The sequence below is a fragment of the Arabidopsis thaliana genome, assembly GCF_000001735.4.
Source record: "Arabidopsis thaliana chromosome 1 sequence".
NCBI classification, from domain to species: domain Eukaryota; kingdom Viridiplantae; phylum Streptophyta; class Magnoliopsida; order Brassicales; family Brassicaceae; genus Arabidopsis; species Arabidopsis thaliana.
This window is the reverse complement of record NC_003070.9, coordinates 10,828,012-10,853,774: the sequence shown is the minus strand read 5'-3', so window position 1 is coordinate 10,853,774 and position 25,763 is coordinate 10,828,012. Positions and strand designations below refer to the sequence as shown.

General features: G+C 37.4%; 5 protein-coding genes across 8 annotated transcripts; 3 read left to right on the top strand and 2 right to left on the bottom strand.

Moving 5' to 3' along the window:
• Window positions 1–3,050: 3,050 nt before the first annotated feature.
• On the bottom strand, window positions 3,051–7,262 carry EMB2279 (pentatricopeptide (PPR) repeat-containing protein; the record flags this gene model as incomplete). 2 transcript variants are annotated; one of them, NM_001198188.2, is made up of 9 exons in its annotated part: window positions 5,772–7,262; window positions 5,384–5,575; window positions 5,165–5,246; window positions 4,885–5,076; window positions 4,660–4,773; window positions 4,484–4,574; window positions 4,237–4,394; window positions 3,721–4,152; window positions 3,051–3,605 (listed from the first exon to the last, which is right to left on the bottom strand). In NM_001198188.2, the coding sequence occupies exons 1-9, from the start codon at window positions 7,097–7,099 to the stop codon at window positions 3,258–3,260; spliced, it is 2,937 nt and encodes a 978-aa protein (NP_001185117.1). In that variant the 5' UTR covers window positions 7,100–7,262. The 2 variants fall into 2 exon arrangements, with proteins under 2 accessions (NP_001185117.1, NP_174349.1); NM_102798.2 differs by having other exon boundaries at window positions 3,258–3,605; window positions 3,721–4,394; window positions 5,772–7,232.
• A 1,270-nt stretch (window positions 7,263–8,532) lies between these two features.
• AT1G30600 (Subtilase family protein) lies at window positions 8,533–12,668 on the top strand. The gene is made up of 10 exons (NM_102797.4): window positions 8,533–9,083; window positions 9,446–9,578; window positions 9,681–10,078; window positions 10,162–10,257; window positions 10,336–10,408; window positions 10,496–10,778; window positions 10,865–11,190; window positions 11,276–11,546; window positions 11,633–11,914; window positions 12,013–12,668. The coding sequence occupies exons 1-10, from the start codon at window positions 8,869–8,871 to the stop codon at window positions 12,432–12,434; spliced, it is 2,499 nt and encodes an 832-aa protein (NP_174348.1). The 5' UTR covers window positions 8,533–8,868; the 3' UTR covers window positions 12,435–12,668.
• Window positions 12,669–12,902: 234 nt separating this feature from the next.
• AT1G30590 (RNA polymerase I specific transcription initiation factor RRN3 protein) lies at window positions 12,903–18,040 on the top strand. 3 transcript variants are annotated; one of them, NM_001332911.1, is made up of 16 exons: window positions 12,903–14,006; window positions 14,179–14,367; window positions 14,475–14,558; window positions 14,647–14,718; window positions 14,821–14,898; window positions 14,992–15,225; window positions 15,318–15,428; window positions 15,510–15,599; window positions 15,780–15,905; window positions 16,002–16,070; window positions 16,187–16,293; window positions 16,403–16,486; window positions 16,580–16,667; window positions 16,855–16,968; window positions 17,081–17,265; window positions 17,535–18,040. In NM_001332911.1, exons 2-16 carry the CDS (start codon window positions 14,251–14,253, stop codon window positions 17,797–17,799), a joined length of 1,824 nt encoding a protein of 607 aa, NP_001320919.1. In that variant the 5' UTR covers window positions 12,903–14,006; window positions 14,179–14,250; the 3' UTR covers window positions 17,800–18,040. The 3 variants fall into 3 exon arrangements, with proteins under 3 accessions (NP_001320919.1, NP_001320918.1, NP_174347.1); NM_001332912.1 differs by having other exon boundaries at window positions 12,930–14,006; window positions 14,182–14,367; window positions 17,535–18,013; NM_102796.2 differs by having other exon boundaries at window positions 13,770–14,006; window positions 14,182–14,367; window positions 14,830–14,898; window positions 17,535–17,981.
• Window positions 18,041–18,139: 99 nt separating this feature from the next.
• Window positions 18,140–22,102, top strand: AT1G30580 (GTP binding protein). The gene is made up of 12 exons (NM_102795.3): window positions 18,140–18,407; window positions 18,741–18,908; window positions 19,012–19,135; window positions 19,463–19,554; window positions 19,716–19,814; window positions 19,914–20,027; window positions 20,346–20,410; window positions 20,570–20,686; window positions 20,794–20,869; window positions 21,064–21,156; window positions 21,477–21,527; window positions 21,724–22,102. Exons 1-12 carry the CDS (start codon window positions 18,321–18,323, stop codon window positions 21,820–21,822), a joined length of 1,185 nt encoding a protein of 394 aa, NP_174346.1. The 5' UTR covers window positions 18,140–18,320; the 3' UTR covers window positions 21,823–22,102.
• Window positions 22,103–22,118: 16 nt separating this feature from the next.
• HERK2 (hercules receptor kinase 2) lies at window positions 22,119–25,402 on the bottom strand. Its single transcript, NM_102794.2, has one exon. It carries the CDS (start codon window positions 24,840–24,842, stop codon window positions 22,293–22,295), a length of 2,550 nt encoding a protein of 849 aa, NP_174345.1. The 5' UTR covers window positions 24,843–25,402; the 3' UTR covers window positions 22,119–22,292.
• Between the last annotated feature and the right edge of the window lie 361 nt (window positions 25,403–25,763).

Genomic DNA, 25,763 nt, shown 5'->3' with positions numbered 1-25,763 from the left:
GAACTACTAGAGAACTGAGGAGGGTAGATTCTCCATTTATAGCTGTATAAACTTCTCAAATTTTATTTATGGAATTCATCTTTTCTTCAGTCCATAATTGTATTCTATGAAAAATTCGATGACCAGATGTAACTAGGTTTTGTGGGAGATAACATACTAATTTTTTTAGTTTAGGAGCATTGTACTATTGAAAATAACAATGGTAGGCTATTAAGTAATTGAGGTTATTTTCTAGGGAAGAGCTTTATAGGGGGGAGGGGAAAAGCATGATTAGCCAATAGAATTGCCGCATTTGTTATGGCTACGATAAATGTGCCTGGTGGAGGAGGAGACCAACTCCGTCGTGCTGACATGTCGGCCAGAGTTTCATTTAAGTGGTTTTGCGATCACAAAATGATAGTAATGGCAAAATCAAAAACATTTTTATTTTGATATATTCTCTCTTTTTTTTTTTAACACAATTTTGATATATCCTCTATGTTTCTGTTTATAGTCTTTATTTATTTACTTAATTAAATTTTATTTTAAAAACATTTATATGTATTCTATCAAGTAATTTGTTTCTATATAACCAATCTACATATACATTTTTGGAGCTATTTTGTAAAATAAATCTTGTAGTTGAGACTTATTTACAATGGCTGCCACTGAATTAATGTTTGTTTTTGATAATTAGAAAGAAAATCTTCGAATTAAATATTTGACATTTAACAATCTTCGTAAAATCTTTCCATGTTAACTACACGTTTAGTTACTAAAATAAAAGTTCCAAAATATTTAATATTATTTAATTACTACAAAATTATCATTTTTGATATTGCTTTTCTGCATTAGTATAACAATTCGATTATAATCATCAAACCACAGAGATATTTGATAGCATTTAATTACTACAAAATTAAAAAATATTTAGACAATGGTTCATAAACATATTATAAATAAGATCAACATTAATAAAATAAATGAGTTTTTTTACGGGACGGATTTGGCAGGACATTACTTAATAACAATTGTAAATTATAAAATATAAATACAATTTGCAAACTTTTATATATATTAACTTTAAAAAATAAATTATCTCCGCGGTATACCGCGGGTTAAAACCTATTTCTTATTATTTTTGTTAATTTTTTGTAGAATCATTTTGAATCTTTCATCATCAGCCAGAACAAAAAAAAACTATTCGGTGTTTGATGTATGTTATTAAATATAACATACTTTGCTTTAGTATATTTATCTATTGAGCAGATTAAAGAATAATTTGTATTTAAAAAGTCCAATTTAAATTAGATAAACTACTTTTAGAACTTGTTTTAATCAATTTGTAGTTAAACAAAAAGTTTGTTAATTTGGCTTTTGGGAGTGAGTCAGTGAGACTGAGATGTGTAATAGTGACCCATTTTTGGTTATAAATAGCAAAACAAAGCAGGTTAGAAGAATTGATGCCATTTTTTTATATGCCAAACTTAGTAACTTACAATGGAGGTGAGTAAATCTAAACGAAAAATAAAATGGGAGTGAATAAAGAGAAAGAATATACGAATATGCATTACGCATCTTTAAATTTTAGTGGTGATACAAAGACAGTATTAGACTATTGGTAGATAATTTTACAATTTAATTAACCCTTTTATTGATTGTTTAGAATTTAAAATAGTAGGATATAAAAACAAAAAAATATGCATAATGAAAAACTGTAATGTGAATGTCAGGTGGGGTTCACATAAACATGGCATAAATCCATGAGATATCGCCACGTACGTGTATTGGTGTCTTAAAAAATCTTAAACGACATCGTACGTTGCGTGCGAGTTGGCCTCCCCTACGTAAAACTCTTGTAAATGCGATGTCTCCACTCCACTCCATCCTTTTATTGTCGGTCACAATTTTGAATTCAGAATCTCACTATCTCTTTTCTTCATATACCCCGAAATATAAACGCAGAAATCCCAAAAATTACGAATTATTAGGCGGTAAAAACTATCGGTACGGTTCACTAATACAAGGCTTAAGACTATAGTTGGTAATCTTTACGATTTTATTCAAAAATGTTACCATTTTCATGAGTATTAAGTCTCATTGTTCCAAATGGTCAGTGTATTTCTTCATGTTTTGGTTTCGATCGGCTATAGTTGGCGCAATCGTTAGTTTTTTTATATAGAAAAACATCTGGAATTGTTTCTGTGATCCTCATTCTTTGAAAGATTCTTAATTACTATTAGCAATTACATTTGAATGAAATTCTTGTTATCACTTTGTGGATAGAAGAATAATCAATAATTATTGTCCATTCAATAATTAAAAATCATACTCCCTCTGTTTTATATTAGTTGTAATTTAAGGTTTTTACACACAAATTAAGAAATCATAAAAATCTCATTTAATCTACCTCTTTTATATAAAAACATAATTTATTATAACCAATTCAACCAATAAAAAAATAGATGATTAAATATAATTGGTTAAAGAATATTAAATACATTCATATAGTATCATTTAAAAAAAAGAAGGTTTTAGTATTTGTTGCTTAGTGCTGATGATTGATATTTTACTCACCTGTTCTAACATGCTCAATTACTCACATTCATATTGTTTGGTATCGCTTTTGTTTTATTACACTCTTTAGTCACACAAACTTTTAATTATTCTACTATCCATTAGGATTAGTTATAATCAGTACTCCGAATATTATCGAATCATCACACACATGCATTGACACATTGTTAATAGCTGCATGTAATGATTATTCAAACAGAAGAAAAGTATTGAATGGTCTAATAGATATATCCAAATTATTTTTCTGGTGTTTTTTTAAAGTATTATTAAAATCAGATATATCTAAAAGAAAGTAATAGGTTTATGTGTGTTTGACTTCACTACATTAGACAAGTTTGCAATTGCATTGTTATGAAGCAAAGCGACCAACGACTCCATGCACGTTGACTCTCTTGTATCGTTCTTCCAACATGCAATTTTTCTACTTCTTCACGTCTCTTTTGTCTAATTAGTCTTTTTAGGTGGCTTGAGAATAATACGTACTTTAGCCCCTTCACATTCCAAAATTACACAATTATTTTTGAATTCTAGTAGCAATCTTTGCTCTCTCCATTACAATATCCATATTATGGGTTTGCTTGCAAGCACCATGCATCTATCCATACTTATTAGATCATCAAAATAACTGACATTCTCATATTTGATCGATACCATTTATATATATATTCATTCTTATAACATTAGATTGGCAAATAGCTAACTTACAAGTTATGTGTTCTGGTCTTCAGATAATCTTTACAAGAACTCAATAGATTCCCCAAAACCGAATCCGAAGACTCACTTCTCGAACCTAGGCGTCTGTTCACATCGTCCATTAACCTCAAAACTGAATCTTGCTCAAATCGGGACAAGACTCTGGACCATGCGGAAGTTGAAAATGCTCGTAACTCAGTCTCCTCAATTTTTCCATTAAGATCAGCAAGAGATGATATAGCCGAAATATGATCGCCTTTCTCGAGTTTCCTGAAGAATCTTTCTTTGATTAGAGGCGATGGCGGAATTCTATTACTTCGTCTCATGTGTTCCCATGTCGCTTCCATCACCTCCTCCTGTCACACACACACACACACACACACAAACGCAAGAGATTGTTCAGACCAGATGATAACATAACATTTCCAATCAAAAATGTTTCAATTTGTCTCATTTTTTTTTTTTTAATACCTTTCCTGCTCTGCTAGCTTCAAGTACCATTCTGAGATGGCGTTTCGCATTGAAATGGTATCCATGACGCAACATCTCCCGATACGCATAACCAAAATCATCCCACTTTTCTTGTTCAGCACACGTGTCTAGCATCGTGTTGAACGTGTACGTGTCTGGCAATACTCTTGATTCGAAATCCGAGCTGTTTTTTATATGATTTCCGTCTTCTGACATCTTCTGGAAAAGTTCCCTTGCTTCTTCAAACAATCCGCCTTGTAGATAAGCTTTTAGCATTATGTTGCAAGTGACTAGGTTAGGGCTGCAGACCTTCTTCATCTGATCGAAGATGTAAGCTGCATTCTTGATGTTTCCCGAGTCGACGCATGCTTGGATCAGGCCAGTGTAAGTCACCACGAGAGGTTTATTTGCAACTCTACATATCTTCTTAAGCTGAAATTGGATGGTATGAACAAGATCAGCTTTGTAAATCAAATTCTCGATAAGCTTAAGGACTACAGGATTTACAAAATTTACCATATTGAGCCCTTCATTACACCTTCCTGCGCTACATAGACAGCGAGCAAGGTCGTAGTAAAGAGCAGCTGATCCAACAATACCACGGCTTTCCATATCCTCAACCGTATGTACGGCCTCGTCGCTTTTACCTTCTTTCCATAGAGTATTAACAAGAACTGATTCACAGGTACAAATGGTTTACTCTTCAGTGGGGAATTCAAATACTAATAATCTAAAGGAAAAGAATAAAGAGTTCACAAAATACCTCTATATGCTAGAGCATTAGGGATAGAAGATTTCTGCATCTTCCTGAAGAATTCATGAACTAAATTGTACTTCTCACATGCTAACATTACCTGCTTAGACACAAATACAGACTCACTACTCATCAATAGCGTTGAAATGAAATAATAATTGTTATGATAAGAAGAGATATTTCACCTCCATGATGAGGCCATAGGTTACAGGAGAAGGTTTTTGCCCTCGTTGCTTCAACTGTTGCAATACCCAGAATGCTCCTTCCCATTGCTTTCGTTGAACACATGCGTTGAGCACCTGTGGTTAGATGTCCAGCATTGGCATCAGGCGAGTGACTATACATAAGTATCCGAGAATAAGTGTAAGCTATATATATTCATAAGAATGAGATAATTATAAACTACTGACCGCATTGTAAACAACAACATCTGGTTCAAGCCGGGGATCCCATTTTTCAAGTGTTGTTGGCTTGAACTTCTTTTTAGGTGGAGACCTCATTGTGTCAATCACATAGAAGAGTTCCTTGATATGCCCAGCTTGTCCAAGTGTGACTGCAATTGAACGGTATGCTACCATATCCGGATATGATGAAATTTGTAACTGGCGAAGAAAACAAAAAGATTAACTTAATTTTATAATTTATATCAAAGCAACAAGAACATATACAAGCATGGCACAAGGGTTTTACCAGCATAGCGTGGAATACATTGAGAGCTTCCACAGGCCTCCTTGATTTACCAAGAACATTTAGTGCAGTTGTATAGATGATTCTGGATCCAAAATGGTAATATTTTTGTCAGCATTACGTTTAAAAAAAGAGATTCTGGACTTCTGTAAGTGAAATCAACCTGGCTCCCAATGCAATATATCCATAGCTCACTTTTAGAGTAGTCAGTAAAATATTTACCTTATCTTGTTAGATTTGTAACGGTCTTGCCTTTGAAGCCACTCAATGACTTGAAGAACTCGTCTCCAGTTTCCTAGTTTCCCTAGAAAGTGGATCAGTCTCATTACTGTGTAATCCGTATATCTGATTTTTGCACTCCTGATCGCCTTGGAAAACTGCCACTCAGGCATATTGATGTCTGCACCATTCAACCTAGTGAAATAAACTTCCTTAACATAAATTCAGCTGAGTATGATAATAATTGCATAAGAAATGTATTAATCTCACTCCCTAATTTCATCTGCATTAGCACATAACCAAATCAAAATTCATGATTTACCTCCTAATATTTGTCTTCTATGTAATCTAAGAACATGAACCAAATCTAGTTAATAGCATAAACACATACACTTTTGCTAACTTCTCGATTCTGTCTTCCATTTCGACTCGTGAAGTAGCTGGCTTGTCCACTATGTCACTGGACTCATCAGAAAACCTAAAGGCAGGAGTTTCCATGGCAAACAAGCTATCATCATCATCATCATTTCTCTTAGCACCAATTCTCCTGGTTCCACTCAATTTGCTACTTCTTATCTCATGCCTCTCATTGGCTAATCTCTCAATCCGCCTTTCTTCAGCAAGAAGATCCAATCCATCTCCTTTGGAACCTCTCTCAATCCCTCTCGATGTATCAGAGACACGCTGATACCTCACCATCTCCTGCTTCGGATTCCCTCTCCTGAAACTCTCATCTTCTGACACAGGCACTAAAGATTCATCACTCTTACTCCATCTTACATCTTTGGCTATTCTCTGAACTCTCCTTTCTTCAACAACAAGCTCCAATTCATCACCTTTTGAACCTCTTGCAATCCCTCTGGATGTATCAGAGGAACGGTGATGCTCCTGCTTAGAGTATCTTCTCCTAAAGCTCTCATCTTTAGGCATAGTCACTGAAGATTCACCACTATTACTCCATTTCACAGCCACTGAAGATTCACGACTTTTACTCCATCTTGCATCTTTGGCTATTCTCTGAACTCTCCTTTCTTCAACAACAAGATCCAATTCATCACCTCTCGAACCTCTTTCAATCCCTCTCGATGTATCAGAGGAACGGTGATACTCCTGCTTAGAGTACCTTTTCCTGAAACTCTCATCTTCAGGCACAGTCACTGAAGATTCACCACTCTTACTCAATTTCAGAGCCACTGAAGATTCACCACTCTTACTCCATTTCAAATCTGTAGCCACTCTATGATTTTCAATTTCTCCATTCCTCTTGAAAACTCTCTCATTACGTTTATCACTTACAATCTCCTGCCTTGAGTATCTCTTCCTGAAAGTTTCATCTTTTAGCTCACCACTCTTAATCTTCATATCTTTCACTTCATAAACACTATCACCATTCCCACCTCCACCATCATCTTCCTCAACTTTCAATCTGTCGAATTTCTTCTTCTTCCTTGCTGTTTTAACCGATTCCATGATTTGCAGGTACTGATCAAAACTGGGTTTGAATTCAAAACCTTTATCACCGGGTTTTTGCAAACCAACCTCCTTCGTGTTCAAATTCAAGCAAAACATTACCTTTGAATTCAATTTCCTCGAATTAAGACGAACGACTCGTCGGCAATTATAGTATGGCTGATGAAACAATGGTCTCCAGAAAGAATTCCGACTTTCATCTAAAAGCGATGCATTTACGAAAGCATTCGTCGAAATCGTCACCGCCATTTTTGTATCCTTACTAAAGCTCTACTGATTTTTTTCTGCAATTCACTCGAAGTTCGAAATTATCATCAGAGGCAAATCGTCGTTGAACCCTATCGGCTATCGTCAACGTCCGACGTGGCTAAGCGAATAAAACTACTTGACGTTTCTTTAAAACAAACTAACGAGGTGTAGTTTTTATGAATATAGAAACGGGACGTTGTTTTTTATGTGTGACAGATCGTACACATTCCAACTTGTTATTGGGCTTAAGCCTGCGTTTGAGGCTATTGCAATATTGCATGCTTTATTTGGTTAAACCGTGGTAGTTTTGTGTCTTCGGTCCATATTAAATATTGAATGGGCCAAAAATGAAATAAAAGACAAGAACAATGATCTTTTTGTTATAAAATATAACGCTAAAATAAATAATAATATTATATTTGATGTGAATATGAAGGAAAGAGCCGTAAGAGAAATGAAGAGCGAAATAGATTTTTGTTATTCTTATTTTCTCGTTATTTACAATAAAACAAATAACTATATATATAAGGGAGAAATTTGGTGAGCTAGTGTTTTGGTGAGCAAGACTTATTCAAAGATGGATAATCATTCACGTTTCTAACACATTTTTCTTTACGTTACTAAAGGCTACACAAATTCATTATAAAGCATAAACACACTTGGAAACCATAAAATGAGATGGTTTATAGTGTTAGTATGAGTTGAAACCAAGGCAAAAGATGATGGTGATAATAGAATCCATTATTTTCTTGCTAGAAAAGGGTCTTCAACGGTTAAATACAAGAGAAATGATGTAAAGCAAGTATAATGAGTCATGACTCGTGTTAATTAAAAGGTTAAAAAGTATATGTTGGACCTACTTCTTTTGATGTGGTAATAATTATTGCTTTGTAGCTTTTTTCCTCATCTCATGTAGTATTTCTAGAATAAAGCAAATCTTATTCTCATGATCGTAGATTGCTAAGAATAGGTTTAATCTTGGTTTTTATTTGGTACATAATGCTGGGAGGGATGATTTTTTTGGACAAACCGCATAAATCCGTTTTGGTATGTTCTGTTTTGGCTGAAAATGGTCAAAGAAGAGTCACGGATGGTTATTAAGGAGAGAACAAAAGCGACTTCTCATAGAATCTTACCGTTGGAAAATACAACAAAACGTCACCTAAATGATAAAAGACAAATAAAGAATTTAAAGTACCAAAAGACTCAAAGATATGACCACTTTCATTTGTTTCACCCATTTAGCATAACAACATCAACATGCAACATTTGATTAATGTGAAATTAACAAACCAAGAGTTTTGGAATTTGTTTTTTCTCCTACTTATGTGTGCCAAATAAATGAACTTCTATCATATTATAGTACTTAAGAATGATATTATATTGAATAGACCAAAAATGAAATAGAAGACAAGAAAGATGATCATTTTATATGTTAGTAAAGGCTACACAGATGCATTTTAAAGCATAAACACACTTGGAAACAATAGGAAACTACAAGTGAGAACAAGTTAAAAGTCTTCCACCGATCTCTGCAGTTGCATTAATAAAAACATTCAGTAACCGAGAACGCTTTTTTCTTATTTCTTCTAGCTAAAAGTATTCTCAGAAGACCATTGTACTCTAAAACCCACTTAACTCTCTCTCTTTCTCTTTCCCCTTTCTTCTTCTGAGATACGCTTCTCTACTCCACTGCCATGGAGCTCTAATGGGTCTCTGCAATTTTCATTCTTTTCCTCTTTTCTTCTGAGAATTTCAGCTCAAGAACCATGGATGAGTCTTCTCTTGTTCGTTTTGTGTTCCTTCTCTGTTTGGTTTCGTCGTCTGTGTTCTGTTTGGCTGAGTCTGACCAAAACGCAACCGTTTCTTCTGCTGTTTACATTGTTACTCTCAAGGACCGTCCATCTGTTCATTTCTCCGGCAGAGAATCGAGTGACTCTAAACACAGCCTTACCGCTACTTCGTCCCAAATTTACAGAACATTGTATGTAGAAAAAAGTTACCATTCTTTCTTTTTGTTCTTCAAAGTTTCAATCTTTATCCAGGGTTTGATTTCTTCGTGGAATCGCTGTTGATTTTTCCGGGAGGGTTTGGTCTTTTTCTCAATCTTCATAGACCGACATTAGTTGAAATTCGTCAATTTTGGGTCCCAGATTACTTGTCTCTTGTGTCTTTGGTCTTTTCCTGAAAGTCTAAACGGATATATAGGCATGCCTGTTGAATTCGTGCTCCAAGTTGAAACCTTTATGTTGTTAAACGAAGCTATTAACATTAATGTCTAATGCCTTCAAGCTGAAACCTTTATGCTATAGTATGATTATAATCTCTTTGTTTATACATATATAGGAACCGAAGTGCTTCTATTATTAGAGTTCACGATTCATTGCTGAGAAATGTATTGAGAAAGGAGAATTACCTTAAGCTTTATAGTTACCACTATCTTATCAATGGGTTTTCCGCGGTTCTTACTCGAAAACAGGTACTTACATTGTCTTGGAAACAGTATATGAATGTCTAAATGTTAGTGTTTGTTCATTGTTATGAGCTCTTGAGTTTGAAAACTGGTTTGTTTTTTCTTTAGGCTGATAGACTTGCAGCTAGAGAAGAAGTGGAAAATGTGGTTCTGGACTTTCTGGTCGAGAAAGCAACTACTCACACACCACAGTTCTTAGGTTTGCCTCGTGGAGCTTGGCTCCGTGATGGAGGCTCTGAATATGCAGGAGAAGGAGTTGTTATAGGCTTTATTGATACTGGAATTGATCCCACTCATCCTAGTTTCAGTGACAAAATCTCGGGGCATACATATTCGGTCCCTCCTCACTTTACTGGCGTCTGTGAAGTTACCATTGGTTTCCCGCCCGGTTCTTGCAATAGGAAACTCATTGGAGCACGCCATTTTGCTGAGTCTGCTCTCAGTAGAGGAGTCTTGAATTCATCTCAGGATGATGCTTCACCATTTGATGGTGAAGGGCATGGCACGTAAGTGTATATTATCCACTCAGATGCTGATTAACTAATTGACCACCCAAGTTGTTATGTCTGATATTGGTTGATTTGTTCAGGCACACAGCTTCTGTTGCAGCTGGGAATCACGGGATCCCGGTGGTAGTTGCGGGTCATCGCCTTGGAAATGCTAGCGGGATGGCTCCTCGTGCTCAGTAAGTCAATACCACGGAATGATGTTCACTATGGAAACAATTCATATAGAAACTAAAAGTCTTGTCTTTTCTTGTTAGTATTGCTATCTACAAGGCATTGTATAAGAGGTTTGGAGGCTTTGCTGCAGATATCATTGCAGCCATAGATCAGGTAACTAAAAATGTTACTTTTGTAACAGAAACTTTGATAAACAGTTTTTCTTATGTTTGACATGGTTATGGATGTTTTCTTTTGCAGGCGGCTCAAGATGGAGTTGACATAATAAACTTATCAATCACACCAAATAGACGTCCTCCTGGTATCGCTACGTTCTTTAACCCAATCGATATGGCATTGCTTTCAGCTGTGAAAGCCGGGATCTTTGTAGTGCAAGCAGCTGGAAACACAGGACCAGCTCCTAAGAGCATGTCTTCCTTCAGTCCATGGATCTTCACAGTAGGAGCTACATCTCATGATAGAGTATATAGTAACTCGATAATCCTCGGAAATAATGTCACTATTCCTGGTGTTGGACTCGCATGTAAGTCCATTTTGGATTATAGCTTAGCTTCTTCTTGCTTGATTACCATCTAGACCTGACCTAACCGGTTTCTCATGTTTTATTAGCTGGTACAAGAATAATGCATAAACTTGTTTTAGCTACACATGCGCTTCGCAATGGTACAACTGTTATGGATGCTATATATGTTGGGGAATGCCAAGATTCAAGTAGCTTCGATCAGAAGCTGGTGCAAGGAAAGATCCTTGTCTGTAGTTATACAGTACGATTCATTCTCGGTGTCTCAACCATCAAACAAGCATTACTTACAGCTAAGAACTTAACAGCAGCAGGCCTTGTCTTCTATATAGATCCTTCTGCCACCGGTTTTCAGATGACTTCAAGTCCAATGGATATACCGGGAATTCTAATATCCTCCCCCCAAGATTCTCAGGTATAATCAAAGTCTTAAAATGTGAAGTAGTGTATTAAACTCTGAACAAGAATGTAACTTAGCTCTTCCTATGGTCTACATGCAGGCTTTACTCCGGTATTACAATTCTTCTCTGTTGAGGGAAAATGGTTCAGGGAAGATTGTTGGGTCTGCGTCTGTTGCTAAAATTGTTGGTGGCATGAGGCCTACCTATGGCATTACAGCTCCCAAGGTCATGTATTTCTCTGCTAGGGGACCTGACCCAGAAGATGATTCTTTCGTTGATGCTGATATAATGAAACCCAACTTAGTAGCTCCCGGAAACGCGATATGGGGAGCTTGGAGTCCTCTTGGCATTGGTACAAATGATTTTCAAGGTACACATACCCTCATTTCTCTTTATCAGATTACTCATTATGTGTTTCTAGTAGTCTTTTTGAGATCTTGAATTGGCGATATTTAGGTGAACGTTTTGCGATGGAATCGGGGACAAGCATGTCTGCTCCACATGTAACCGGGATTGCGGCGCTCATCAAGCAGAAGTTCCCACATTTCACTCCTGCAGCCATTGCATCCGCACTTTCAACAACGGCTTCTCTATCAGACAGAAAGGGTGAGCATATAATGGCGCAACGCACTGTCTTAAACCCCGACATTAGTCAGTCCCCTGCAACACCGTTTGATATGGGTAGCGGATTTGTTAATGCAACTGCAGCTCTTGACCCTGGTTTGATTTTTGACATAGGTAAATACTTTCTTGAACCCCCAATGTTCATATTATTTTACCTTGAGCATATGAAAAAGGAGATCAATCACTGATATGAAATGTGGCTGCAAATGTAGGTTACAATGAATACATGAAGTTTCTCTGTGGTATCAACGGATCATCTCCAGTCGTTCTCAACTACACCGGTGAAAGCTGCTCGTCATACAACTCTTCCCTTGCAGCCTCTGACTTGAACCTACCCTCAGTCACAATAGCTAAACTCGTTGGGACTCGAGCCGTCCTAAGATGGGTGACTAATATCGCAACCACGGCTACAAACGAAACATATATAGTCGGGTGGATGGCACCGGACTCAGTCTCGGTTAAGGTCTCACCTGCCAAGTTTACAATAGGAAACGGGCAGACACGGGTCTTGAGCCTTGTCTTTCGAGCGATGAAGAATGTTTCGATGGCTAGTTTTGGGAGAATTGGACTGTTTGGAGATAGAGGTCACGTTGTTAACATTCCAGTGGCAGTCATCTACAAGATTGCTGTCTGAAAAAATAGGTTTGTTACATGCAGAGGTTTTTGTGTGATGATGAAACAAACTTAAGGGAGTTGATCAAATTCTTTTTCTTTTTTTGGGGTTAGTTATATGTTTTTGTGCATTGCTTAAAAAGCTTTAGAGAGATTTGTAGTTTGTAAATGCTTTTGGAATGATGAAGTTGATTGAATATTAATCTAATCCAATCTTTTGGATGTTTGAGTATTTTAAAGTGGTCTTTTTCTTGAATCTTGAGCTTTGTTTGCCAATGTGGGGTGCTGAGAGTGACAAACAGTAGTTAAATACCCAAACACAACGAAACAAAAAATAAGGTCCAAACAAACAAAGAATAGGGGTATTTTCGTCATTAGCTTCATAAAGAAGGGTTAAATTGTTAATTTTGAGGGTTTCGCGTAGGCTTGGGCATTCGGTTAACTCGGGTTAATCGGTTCGGTTTAATCGGTTTTTCGGTTTTTTCGGTTCTTTAAAATTCTGCCGAATTGAACCGAATAAAGATTCGGTTCGGGTCGGTTCGGTTCCCAATTTGTTCGGTTCGGTTATAGGCTTTAAAATCAACTCCGAATTAAACCGATTTTTTTTTAAATTCGGTTAATTCAAACCGAGTAATCCCAAAAACAAGATATTGGGTCAAAAAAATTGTAGAATGGGCCAAGATAAACAAAAAATTACAGTTACAAATTAATAAAGGGGCCAAAACGAAAATAAACTTCAGCCCAAAATAAATAAATTTAAGCCCATTAACAATTAGGGTTCATGGTATCTTGCCGCCGCTACCCTCTTCTCTCCCTCCAGCGGATCTGCGAAGGAGACGGTGACGACAATGGCGAGGGATGAGAATATCTCCGTAACAAAATCTGCCCCTAACGTGCTACCATAGTCAACACCACATGCAATGGAGAGAATTGACTTAAAATAGCCATGGATGAGGATGATTAGGCTACTACGTTTTAATTCTCTCTAGAATAACACTGGCATGGATCGATGTCGAGGCGGAGTAAGAAGAAGAGAACAAAAGAAAAGGGATGGAGAAGGAAGAGTTATGAAAATAACGAAGGTGCAAGAAGAAGGTTGAAGGAGAAAAGAAGAAACGAGATAGAGAACAAGAAGCTATGAAGATTAGATCTAGGTTTTTTTTATCTTTTTATAGGTAGTATCTATTAACCGAGAAAACCGATCGGTTATGTCTGCCGAACCGAACCGAACCGAGAACCGAACTCCAATTATAATTTTGCCGATCGGTTTAGCCTTCTCTTCATAGTCGGTAATCGGAACCGAAAAAATCGGTTTGTTCGGTTCGGTTTGTTCGGTTTAATCCGAAATCCCAGGCCTAGTTTCGCGGATCCATCGAACTTCTTCTCTCTTCTTCTTCTGACTCCTTAGCCGACGACACAGAGAAGAAGAAGACGAAGACGTTGGAGAGTCACATCAAAGCTTAAACCTTTCGTGATTTATTCTCCTTTTTCCCGGGTTCGGATTAATTTTTCAAATTCCGACGAAATTCGCTATCTTCTGGTGCTTGAGCTGCTTAGCTAAGTGAAGCAGAGAGAGTACAATTGTTTATCTTTTGTGAGTTATTTAACCTTTGTTTATGATGGTTTCTGGTTTTGATTTCAATAGTAGGCGTCGTTACTTGGTTTAGAAGCAAATTGTTAGGGTGGTTTCTTAAAGGGGGCTTTATACATAATCTACTGTTTACTTTCGTGCTCCTTGCATTTTGATGGTTTGTTTTGTTCTTTAGTAGGTTAAATTAAGGAGATTCTTGGCAAAATTCTGAAGTAGCAGCAGTAGCTGTGTTTTGTGTTCATAGAGAATGGGAGCAGAAGAATTTCCGAGTGTTCCGTTCAACTCAAATGCAATGGACAACGCTGAATATACCGACACAGATTTGGTGTTTGCCGTTAGAAAGGCCCTTGCATCTGTCCAAAATGTGAGTGTTGCTACAGATGTTACTTCTTCCAAGTACACTATGTATATATATGTGTGTGTCAGTGTGTGTTCGTGTTCGTTAAAAGTGTTTTCTTTAATCAAATCCAGGGAGATACCGACGATTATAGTCAGCTTAAAACAGTGATGTGCCTTACAGAAGACGCTGATTTCGATGCAGTGGCACAGCTTGAGGTGTTTCCTTTTCCTCCCTCATATGACAATCAATTCTTGTTTTGAATTTGTTGTTACTAAAATATCTCCATTTTCATTCGTTTTGCAGACAGTCTTGAAAAGTCTATCAGTTTCCGTTGCTTGGATAGATTTAGTTCATCATAAAGATCTTCTTGAAGCTGTAAGTTTTTATTGCATGAGCTCACAGTTGAATCCATATATACTTGTTAAAGACATGCCCTTCTATCCTTTCTCTGAATTTCATCCCATTTATTGTGATTAGATTTTTAAGATGAGCTTGTGGTATCATAGTCACAGACCTAGTGTAATGGATGCATTGGTGGACCTAATCATATCACTGGTACACAACTCAGCAACTACTCCTAATGTCAATGAATTTATAATCTGGTTGTAGAGAATAACATTTTGTGTTTTTGTTGTTTCTCATCATGAGGCCGCTACTAGTGGAAAATATCTGGATCCTTGTTTGAATATGCTCGTAAGAAATTTCAGTCAACCTACTTTTAAGCATAAAGTTTCACAAACCCAATTAGTCAAAAAGATGCAGGAAGTTCATCCACGGGTGCATGCAGCCCTTCACAAGATTTCTTATTTAATTCCTCTTGCTCCCTGGAATTTAGTGTCTATACTTGCGCAGAACATGCGTAAAATTGACAAAAAGGACCCTGTAAGTTTTTTTTTTTTTGGTTATAGTTTAGACTATGTAACAGTGAGGTCATATTGGTGGTAAAGAATTGAAACTATCTTTTTGTCTTGAAGTCTATAGTGACATATGTGGATAACCTGTTGAGGTTGGAGAATAGCTCAATCGGAGAAGTTGTTGGCAGCGTGATTCTTATGATGGTAATGGAGAGGATGCTAGATTTAGATGTAAGTAGATGTTAATTTTTTATAAAAATGTAGCCACTAAGTAAAGTGGCAAGTGAATGATATGCTTGAGCATCTTTGTAGTTGGTAAGTGGATGTGATGACTCTAATGGAGGCATGTTTGATATGGAACTTGAAGATGCAGTTGAAAGCACTATGAATGAAGGAGACGAGGTAGGGTTAGTGTAATTTTTTGCTATCTTTGCAAAATCCCGAAACTTACTCTGTTTAGTAATGATCGAAAGTTACTTGATGACAAGATACCATTTTCTCTTGTTGTGAAATGTTAGACATGACCTCTGGTTTCCTGGAGAAGAATGTGTCATCATTCATAAATTTGATCTCTTTTTGCAGTTTCCAGTGGGGGCTCTAAAACAAAATACTTCAGGTGGAAATGTAGTCTCTGAACTGTTGGACAAATTGATGGTCCTATTTTTTCATCATCTAGAATCCTGTCAAAACTCTGATCGTTTGGATGAGGTATGGCACCAAATGGTACTTGTTCAACATATTTTTCCTTTCCTTTGTGGTAGATTCATTGATCTTTTGGTGTTTCTGTTTTTCATTTTGGCATAGGTATTTGAAATCCTCTTTAAGTCGTTCGAGAACTATATTCTGAACACATACAAAACAAAATTTTCACAGGTAGGCATCAAAGCTATCACCTTACATACTACAAAGTTTTCATTGTAGGCTTCTAGCATTAGTTCATTATCGGCATGTGATGTCTTGGCTTAGACTCACTCTACTTTCATCTGCAGTTTCTGATGTTCTATGCATGCTCACTAGATCCTGAAAATTGTGGTGTGAGATTTGCCAGTAAGCTGTTGGACATATATCTCTCCAGCAACACATGTCGACTTACTAGGCGAGTTTAATCTTGTCCTTCTTGGTAAAGATTTCTCTGCATGATATGAAGCTAATATTGTTCTAATCACCACTTGTGTATTCTTTTGTTTTCTCTTTATACTTAACAGGATGAGTGCAGTGGCTTATCTAGCTAGCTATTTGTCTCGTGGAAAGTTTTTGCCTGCTTCTTTTGTGGCTAGCATGTTGAAAAGGTACGTATTGCTAAAAAATGGAAAATGTAATTGTTTGATCTGATTTAAGTCTCGCTTTGTTGTAACATAGTTTCTCTTTTGCTGAAATCCTAGATTGGTGGACGAGTGTGCGGAATATTGCGGAACATGCAATGATGATGTGAAGCCAGAAGCACATCAAGTGTTCTATTCTGGATGTCAGGTATAGTCCAAGTTTAAGACCATCTTATGGCTTTTGATTCCTTAAGAACTCTTCTGTGAAATCATTGACGTCTCTAGTTATCAATCATTGTTAATGTTCACACCCTTACCAGAAGCTTATTGGCGTTTGGGATCATATGCTATTATGTCATGTATCGCTTAAAGTTGTTACTTTTCTATGACTGTAGGCAATCTTGTATGTGCTATGCTTCCGAATGAGATCCATAGTGGAGATTCCTCGCTTTCAATCGCAGTTTAGATCATTGGAGTCAATTTTATCTCACAAACTAAACCCACTACTGGTGGGTGACTTACACTAATCATTTTCTTCTCATAGCTCAACTGTTATTTTAAGTAGTCTTCACTCCAAGTATCAAATGCATTATGCTTGCACCATTCATTTTGTGTGAACAGGTGTGTCTTCCATCTGTAGTTTCCGAGTTCCTTAAACAAGCCAAAGCTGGTGGTCTGTTCATTGTCTCAGAATCCTTCATTTTCGATGACCTACACGAGTCTGAGCTCTCTCGTGCTTTTGGTGGCTTTGAAAGGCTTGACACATTCTTCCCGTTTGACCCGTGCTTGTTGAAAATGTCTAGCAGGTTTGCTATCTTTACTCTTGATTATTTTTTCTCTTCCAAAGTAAGGACAAATCAATGTGAGAATCTTACACAAGGTTCTTGACTCACTGGATGAATTTACCCGACCTGGGCATATTTGATACAAATTCTACTGCATACATCTTAATTACAGTCTTGAAATGACATTGAAAATTATTTTAATATGATAAAACAAGTGATGAATCAAAGTATTTGCATTGGATAGGCTTGAACTCTCTTTCTCACACGTGTTTTCTTGTCAATTCTTGAAGCTACATCTCCCCGAACTTCAACTTCTGGTCAATGGTGAAAACGACTTATGGAGAAGATGGTGACGAAGAGCTTTGTGATGAGGTCATAGTGAATGGAGATGCAGACAGTGCGGAGGAACCTGACGATGACGTTGAACTTGATAGTGAGATGAACACGATGTCTACAACTCCGAAACACTCTTTCATGCGAGAAACAGAGAGGCTCTTGAAGATGCCTTCAAGAATCAGACCATCCACTAGTCCTCCTGAATCCTTCTTAATCTAATAGTCATAGAGAGAGGGAATGCAATTTTGCAATGTAGGTTTCTTATTACAATCTCTTAGCTAGTGCGTAAACTCTAAAAAAAAGAAGTTGACATGAGTTTTGTGCGAGTCTGTGGTATTATCTGATCGCATGTGGTTTTGTAGCAAAATTTTGAAGAACATCTATGAAGTAAAATTTAGTCAGTTGGTTTATGATTACCTAATTTGAGTTTCGGTTTAATTTGGTTAAGTTGAAATGCTGAATGATTGATTTCTCGGTTTAGTGTTCAATATTGGGTTTACTTTGTCCACAAAATTGGTTAAAAATAGCTCTTTGTATTTTGGTAAATGTCCCGCAAATGGTTAAAAGTAAACCGGGAATTGACCCTCCGATTTAAACCGGTCCGTAAACCAGCTGAGCAATCTCTCTTTAACCTCGGCGTCGGCGTCTTGTAGCTTCTTCTGCTAGGCTTTGTTAATCAGCAAAAACCCTAGAATATCTTAGAGCTTCGCTTCACTTTCAAGCTCGAGACTTTGAGAAAGATGCCTCCGAAAGCCAAAGCTAAAGATGCAGGTCCCGTAGAGAGGCCTATTCTTGGCCGTTTCTCTTCTCACCTCAAGATCGGAATTGTAATTTTTCTCTTCATCTCTCTTTTAGAATCCAAGTTGATTAATTTCGAATGGTGAATGGTAGATTTGCTCATCGCAATACTTTCCTCGATAAAAGTTTTTTTTTTTTTTCTTCTTCTGAGTTTTGCCGGGAGAGATCTATTAACTCATCAGTGATGCATGATGATATTGTTTGTTTCGTTGTGTTTGTCACTGTACTCTTTTAGATGTTTAATCCATATTTAAGAAACTGCTTCTTTGATACAGTGATTAAGGTTGATTGTTCATGGTTGATATGATGATATGGAGAAGTATTGATGTTATTCACTATGGGAATTGTTTGTGGCATCGCAGGTTGGGTTACCAAATGTTGGAAAATCTACTCTTTTCAACACTCTTACAAAGCTTTCAATTCCAGCTGAGAATTTCCCCTTTTGTACCATTGAGCCTAATGAGGCACGTGTGAATATCCCCGATGAGAGGTTCGATTGGCTTTGCCAAACTTACAAGCCTAAGAGTGAGGTAAGTTTGTAACTTTATTTCATGACTTGCTGTTAAGGAAGAGATTACTACTATCTGAATTACTTTATGAATGGGCTGACTTCTGTCTGTTTTGATGCCTCAGATTCCAGCTTTCTTGGAAATTCATGACATTGCTGGGCTTGTTAGAGGAGCTCATGAAGGACAGGGTCTTGGAAACAACTTCTTGTCCCATATTCGTGCAGTTGATGGAATTTTCCATGTTTTACGTATGGTTTTTCCCTCTCGCTTTTTCTCCTAGTGCCAGCTTTGTTTTAGTGTGATGCGTGATTTGATGAATAATTTAGACTGTACTGCTACTTGTGCTGTCTTGAATTTCTACTTGAGCAGGCTTTTCAATGAGAGACAGGTTAAAAACCTTTATATATTTTTCTTCCCATTTGATACCTATAGGGCCATTGCGATAGTTAGTTTATGTTTTCCTCTCCAAGCATATCTGTTCTTGAACAACGGGGATGTTTCTTTAATAGTTGCTGATAGTAAGATATCTTGCCAGTTATATAGTGGTTAGTGACTTTTCGATTGAACATATGCAGGTGCTTTTGAAGATGCTGATATTATCCATGTCGACGATATCGTGGATCCTGTTAGAGATTTGGAGACCATTACTGAAGAGTTGCGGCTAAAGGTGAATCAAATCTCTAAACAGATATTTGACTGCTATATCTCCAAACTCGTGAAATCCTTTCTGTGTATATTAATACAGTAGTCTGTTTTTTGTATTAGTTGGATCTTCATTTCATCCATTGTTGTTTTGGTTTCAAACTGAATTCTTTGGTGCAACTTTAGGATATTGAATTTGTTGGAAAGAAGATTGATGATGTCGAGAAGAGCATGAAGAGGAGCAATGACAAGCAGCTGAAAATAGAACTTGAGCTCTTGCAAAAGGTATGCTATAATTTGACAACCATGCAGTCTTGTTCTGCAAATGTTATTGCTCATTAATTATTAATTGGCCGAAAAAATGACTGTACCTCTCTGGTTTAGGTAAAAGCTTGGCTAGAAGATGGTAAGGATGTCCGTTTTGGGGACTGGAAAACAGCTGATATCGAGATTTTGAACACTTTCCAATTGCTTTCTGCAAAGCCCGTTGTTTACTTGGTGAGTAGTCTTGAATGTTCATCTCTTTCTGTTACCATTGTTTCTATCAAGATAAATGCATTTGCTTCTTTCATATCTATAGTCGACAATTTTGTTCCCTCAATTTTTTTCGGGTCAGTTTGCAAAATGTAGGTCATACTGTCTATTTTTGTGACACTATTTGCCCCCAAATTTAACCATAGTGTGTTCCTTAGCTATTTCTGATCTCTATGCTTTCATGTTTGTTTCAACTATGTGTTTCATCTCAGTGTAAGAACTATTAAGGCATCTTGGTTGGACTTTTTGTGATCACTGGTTACTCTGAAATTTAAATTACAGATTAACCTGAATGAGAGAGACTATCAGAGGAAGAAAAACAAGTTCTTGCCAAAGATTCATGCCTGGTACTAATATATATCCTTTCACAAACTATGTTGAATAATAAGTAAAACATTTTGCCCCTTGGTTGTTGCAAAAGTTTCTAATATGGCTACGTGCTTACACATTTACTTACCTTATTATACTTCTCCTAAACTAAAAATATCTGTTTCATCATTATGTAGGGTTCAAGAACACGGTGGTGATACTATGATTCCTTTCAGTGGTGTGTTTGAAAGGAGTCTCGCTGATATGGCCCCAGATGAAGCAGCAAAGTATTGTGAGGAGAACAAACTGCAAAGGTTAGGAATAAAAGAACAGCACCTTGCGAATGAATAGTTGCTCCTGAAGATGATTTTTCTTTATGAATCTGTTAAATTGAATCTTATGGCCATTGCTGCTTTGACAGTGCTCTTCCGAGGATCATCAAAACTGGATTTTCAGCAATTAACCTCATATACTTCTTTACAGCAGGGCCTGATGAGGTATTAACAGTCCCACTTTACTTGGCTTCACTACACGCTTTAGTCTCTAGTTCTCTGTGAAATTCTTCTAAGCATAATTGTTCTGTAATGAGCTATTTGGTAGTGCATGATCAGTGTTATGTGTCAAGTAGTGCATTGTTACTGGAATTTGATGGTTTATAAAATACATCCATCAATGATACTTTGATTTGCAGGTGAAGTGCTGGCAAATAAGACGGCAGTCAAAGGCTCCTCAAGCTGCAGGGGCCATTCATACTGATTTTGAGAGAGGATTTATTTGTGCTGAGGTACCATTTTCTCATTTCTCTTGAATCTTGGTCAATTCACTAGTTTATTCCTACCTAAAATTTACATGCGTAAAGCCTTTCCCCTCCAGATTTTGATGATTTGTTCTGTTATAGAGTTTATATAATCTTTCTTATGTTTTCACTGACAAAAACAAATGCTTGCTTGCATATTCTTATATTCATCTTGGTGTTGATTTCCTAGTATCGATGCAGGCCTGTAGATATCAAAGCAGAATCCTAATGCAAACCATATCTAATCAAATATTTTTCTGTTTTGAAATTCAATGTGATTTATTCCAATGTTGTTGTTGATGTCACAGGTCATGAAATTCGAGGATCTCAAGGAACTTGGCAATGAACCTGCAGTCAAGGTATTTGTCTATAACTTCTTTTCCTTCTACAATCTCTTAAGGTCTCGGTGGAGTAAGTAGCCTCTAAAAACAGACATGAAAATGTTAAGGAAGCTCTCCACTGTGCAAGATATCCTCGTTGAAGAGGCATGATTATATTTATAATGTTCATGGCGATGACACTTGGTCTAATTTATAATCCCTTCAACTAATGCAGGCCGCAGGAAAATACAGACAGGAGGGTAAAACATATGTTGTTCAGGATGGAGATATCATTTTCTTCAAGTTCAATGTTTCCGGTGGTGGGAAGAAATGAGATCCATCCGTCTGTCCACCTATCCGCGGTGTCCTCTCTGGATCTTGAAGCTCTATCCATTTCCGAGAAAGGAACCAAGCTGTATTTTCCGTTTTTGAGTGGCTTTACCAAACAAGTATTTGTAACTCTTTACATTTTGCAGTTAGCTAAGACATGTCTTTGCCTTTAGACAGAGCATTAAGCCTGCTGTATCGTTTAGAACTCTTTCAATAAGTTTTTCTCTACTATTTGGAAAGAACCTTGAGTAATTGTGCGTGAGAATGAGTTGAAGAAACCCAGCAAACAACTTCTGGTGCACTTATTAGCGAAGGAAACAAATGGAAAGAATGATTAAACGAATACCTTAAGGAAATTATATTTGCAGTGTATATTACAAGCTCTATTACAAAAGAGCTTCTGGATAGATCACAATCAATTATAACAAAAGAACAAAAGAATTATTTTGGGACTGGCCAATCCAATTGCTTCCTCTAAGCCGAATTGTGAAGAGCAGATCCTGTTTGGCTCTGCTCAGTTTCTGAGGAATCTTGATTGGAACAAGCTGGAAGAGTAAAGCTCTCTGGTGCTTCTTCTACCGCTTGGCTGCTCGAAAACGAGTTTTCTCCATTCTGTTTGCGAAGCCAAGCTTCATGAATCTGCAAAACATACTCCAAGCTCCATAACACTTCTCCCATCATTGGCCTGTTCTTCCCTTCATCCGCTAAGCACTTCTCTGCTATCTCCCCATACTTCTCCAACGATTCAGGACTGTAGTTTCCCCTCAGATTTGAGTCGATGATGGACTCGAGGTTTCTCTGTTTTTGCCAGCTTAAAGCCCATTCCGCAAGGTTGATCTGGTCTTTAGGCAAAGTTGGGTTTATAACAGCTCGAGCACAAACAGCTTCGAACAACACAACACCAAAAGAGTAAACATCTGACTTCTCTGTTAACTGTTGCCTTCTAAAGTATTCAGGATCAAGATAACCAAAACTTCCTTTCACAGCTGTACTCACATGAGTATGGTCCATGGACGGTCCAGCTTTCGACAGCCCAAAATCAGACATCTTTGCCACAAAGTTCTCGTCTAATAGTATGTTTGTTGTTTTGACATCTCTGTGAATGATTCCTCTCTCTGACCCTGTGTGAAGGTAATGCAATCCTCTCGCAGAGCCTATACAAGCTTCAAGCCGTTGCTTCCATGATAATGGCGGAAGGTTGCTTCCAAAGAGATGACTCCTGAGAGTTCCATTTGCCATGTATTCATAAACCAAGATCATCTCATTGTGCTCATCGCAGAACCCGATCAAAGACACAAGATGCCTATGCCTAAGTCTTGAGAGCATCACGATCTCGGTTTCGAATTCAGCAAGCCCTTGCTGAGAATGTGGGGTGGCTCGTTTTATAGCTATGAGTGTTCCATCTTCAAGCTCTCCTCTGTAAACCTTACCAAACCCTCCAACTCCAATAGCTAAACCATCATCAAAGTTCTTAGTTGCTGCACGAATCTCGGCTAGTGTAAACTTCCTTCCCATTGTAGATGCTGCAAGAGTGTTCAGTCTCAGCGAGCCTCCCGTTGCTTTGGCGTTTGCAGTACTGTTATTGACATGCAAAAACAACGGACGCCACCCGGGAGGATTGTTTTTCGACTCATCTGATTTGCTTCGCCTTTTCTTGCATAAACATACTACCAAGATTCCCAAGAACACGAAAAAAATGATAATTGCTATACCAGCACCAACACTGATCCAAATAATCCGCATCTTCGAGTCACTTACCGAGTGACCAGTCGAATCAAACCTGATGAGATGAGCAAGATTCCCATTTTTGCTGAGCTTGAAAATCTCAAGACCACTCAGAAGAGCGTCTCCAGAAGCACCAACAGATGAGTCAGGTCCAAGTTGAATCCAGAGAACGTCGTTCTTAGAGGAGACCGGATCCAAGTAATCTTGATATATACCTTTGTTCTTCCCGCCCGCGTGAGCAAATATATCGAAATTACCAGCAGCCGTCTGGTTGTTTATGTATATCCTGAAAATCCTCTGGTTTTGCTTATCAACAAGAAGCTCACAGAAATGAAGCCTAACCAAGTAGTCGAAATTAGGATCAACTTCAAACTTCCAAGAAATGTTGAACCGTTTCTCCAAGACTTCAGTGTTTGACATCATCCTAGCAGTTTCATAAACAAGAAGAGGAGCCACAGGAGAATCATCAGCCAAAGCATATGTGATATTTGAGCTGTTCTTGACTTCTACACCAGCGTTCTCAATCACCATGTAGCTTAAATCTGTTTCCCATGTTCTATAAAGCTTAAGATCTTTGCTTGGACCTAGCTTGGGACCACCAACGTTTAGCCTATACATAGTTTCAATCCCTCGTCCACCCAAACCAAGCTCCACTTCACTTCCACCAACTTTAGTAACTGATTCCTTAAAAAGCTTATCATCAACAGAGACTATCTCAATAGCATTGACAAACCCGAAAGACCCTTTCTCCGGGATGAAACTTAAAACCAGTTTTCCTGGTCCAGTAGGTAACAGAAACTCTTTAACCAAAGAAGAGGCAGTAGCATTGTGACCAGTGCTTTCCAAGATGAGATTCTTATGCGCGATTTCTCCCGCGATGTTGATGTCAAGCATCAGTCTCAGACCATCCGCAAAGACGCTGAAAGAAGACTCATTCACATTGTGGTTTTCAATAGCGAAAGGGCTGAAATGGAGCCTAACAAAGTAATTCCCTTGAGTTATACCTTCAAATGTATAGTTCAACACAGCGTCGAAAACACGAGCAGTCTTATATATCTCAGCGTAAACAGAACTTCCTTTCGATGTCGAAGCAGTAATGGCATCAAATCCTTGCAGGGTCACACTCTTGTTGGGAGATAAATCACCAACCCATGTTCTTCCATCTACTTCGGTTGTAGCATTTGAGCCACAATCTACAAGGAAGCTCTTGGACTGAGCTTCTCCATAGCCAATAACATAAGTAAAGAAAATCAACACACATAGAAGATGTTCCAGATACTTTTTCCTCAGCTTCGACATAGCCACTCAAAGAATCCTAAAATCACCGAGTCAATCGATCACTGCAACTGAATCTCACAAAGAGAGAGAGTGTTCAATTACAGATAAGCAAAACCCTATCTAGCTACTCTTCTTTGTTCATTAGCCTCCACCAGACAATAGCAGAGAAGCAGCAAGAGAACCAAGGGCTTAAAACGAGTCTCAAGAAAGAAATTTCCTTTTTGTTCTTACAATCAGAAACTAAAATGCTGAAACTTTCTTTTCAAGAAGGCACAAAACAAACCAAAGATCCCAACTTCATGCTCCTTTTAGCTAGTAGATCTGAAGCAATACGACCCAGAAGAGTCCACAAGAAGTACAAAGAACAAAGTAAGATTCTTTCGAAATGGAGAATGAATTAATGGAGAAAATGAGAAAACAAGTAACAGAAAGATCTGGGTTTGAACAAAAGAGGCAAATTATGTTAAGAGGGAGAAAGAATACAGAAAAGCTGAAAAGAGTTATCTGGACAAAGAAGAAATGATGAACATGGGTTGTTTTGTTGGAACAGATTGGAAAAGAAAGAGCAGAGAATAAAACCTTTCCTTGAATATTTGTTTTTATTATTATTTATAACAAACAAGTAAATTAATGATACTAAATTAAAAATCTGTGTTTGCTGATTGGTTTGTTCTCTTCACCAAATAAGTCAAGTACGAAGAACCTCATTACTCATTTACCATTCCTTTCTTTCTTGTCACTTTGAAACTGGTAATAAGTAAACTCATGTCCCGGCAAAACCAAAGAAAACTCCATGTAATTAAATTATTATTAACTAACAGATTTTGGAAGGTTTCTAGATTTCCAAATAAACTCATAAAACCTCTAAAATTCTTAGCTATCCCTTAGAAATTGAAATTTTGTCCTTCATTTATTCATGGTGTTTTCGTCACAATATGTGAA

Excerpts from the sequence above, each read along its gene's own strand:
- HERK2 (NM_102794.2), bottom strand. The coding sequence starts at position 24,842 with ATGTCGAAGCTGAGGAAAAAGTATCTGGAACATCTTCTATGTGTGTTG.
- AT1G30580 (NM_102795.3), top strand. The coding sequence starts at position 18,321 with ATGCCTCCGAAAGCCAAAGCTAAAGATGCAGGTCCCGTAGAGAGGCCT. Across the intron at positions 20,028-20,345 it reads CAAAGCCCGTTGTTTACTTG|ATTAACCTGAATGAGAGAGA; the intron begins GTGAGTAGTCTT and ends TTTAAATTACAG. Across the intron at positions 21,528-21,723 it reads GCAATGAACCTGCAGTCAAG|GCCGCAGGAAAATACAGACA; the intron begins GTATTTGTCTAT and ends CAACTAATGCAG.
- AT1G30600 (NM_102797.4), top strand. The coding sequence starts at position 8,869 with ATGGATGAGTCTTCTCTTGTTCGTTTTGTGTTCCTTCTCTGTTTGGTT. Across the intron at positions 9,579-9,680 it reads CGGTTCTTACTCGAAAACAG|GCTGATAGACTTGCAGCTAG; the intron begins GTACTTACATTG and ends TTTTTTCTTTAG. Across the intron at positions 11,915-12,012 it reads TGGTTTGATTTTTGACATAG|GTTACAATGAATACATGAAG; the intron begins GTAAATACTTTC and ends CTGCAAATGTAG.
- AT1G30590 (NM_001332911.1), top strand. The coding sequence starts at position 14,251 with ATGGGAGCAGAAGAATTTCCGAGTGTTCCGTTCAACTCAAATGCAATG. Across the intron at positions 14,368-14,474 it reads CCCTTGCATCTGTCCAAAAT|GGAGATACCGACGATTATAG; the intron begins GTGAGTGTTGCT and ends AATCAAATCCAG. Across the intron at positions 16,071-16,186 it reads ACAAAACAAAATTTTCACAG|TTTCTGATGTTCTATGCATG; the intron begins GTAGGCATCAAA and ends TTTCATCTGCAG.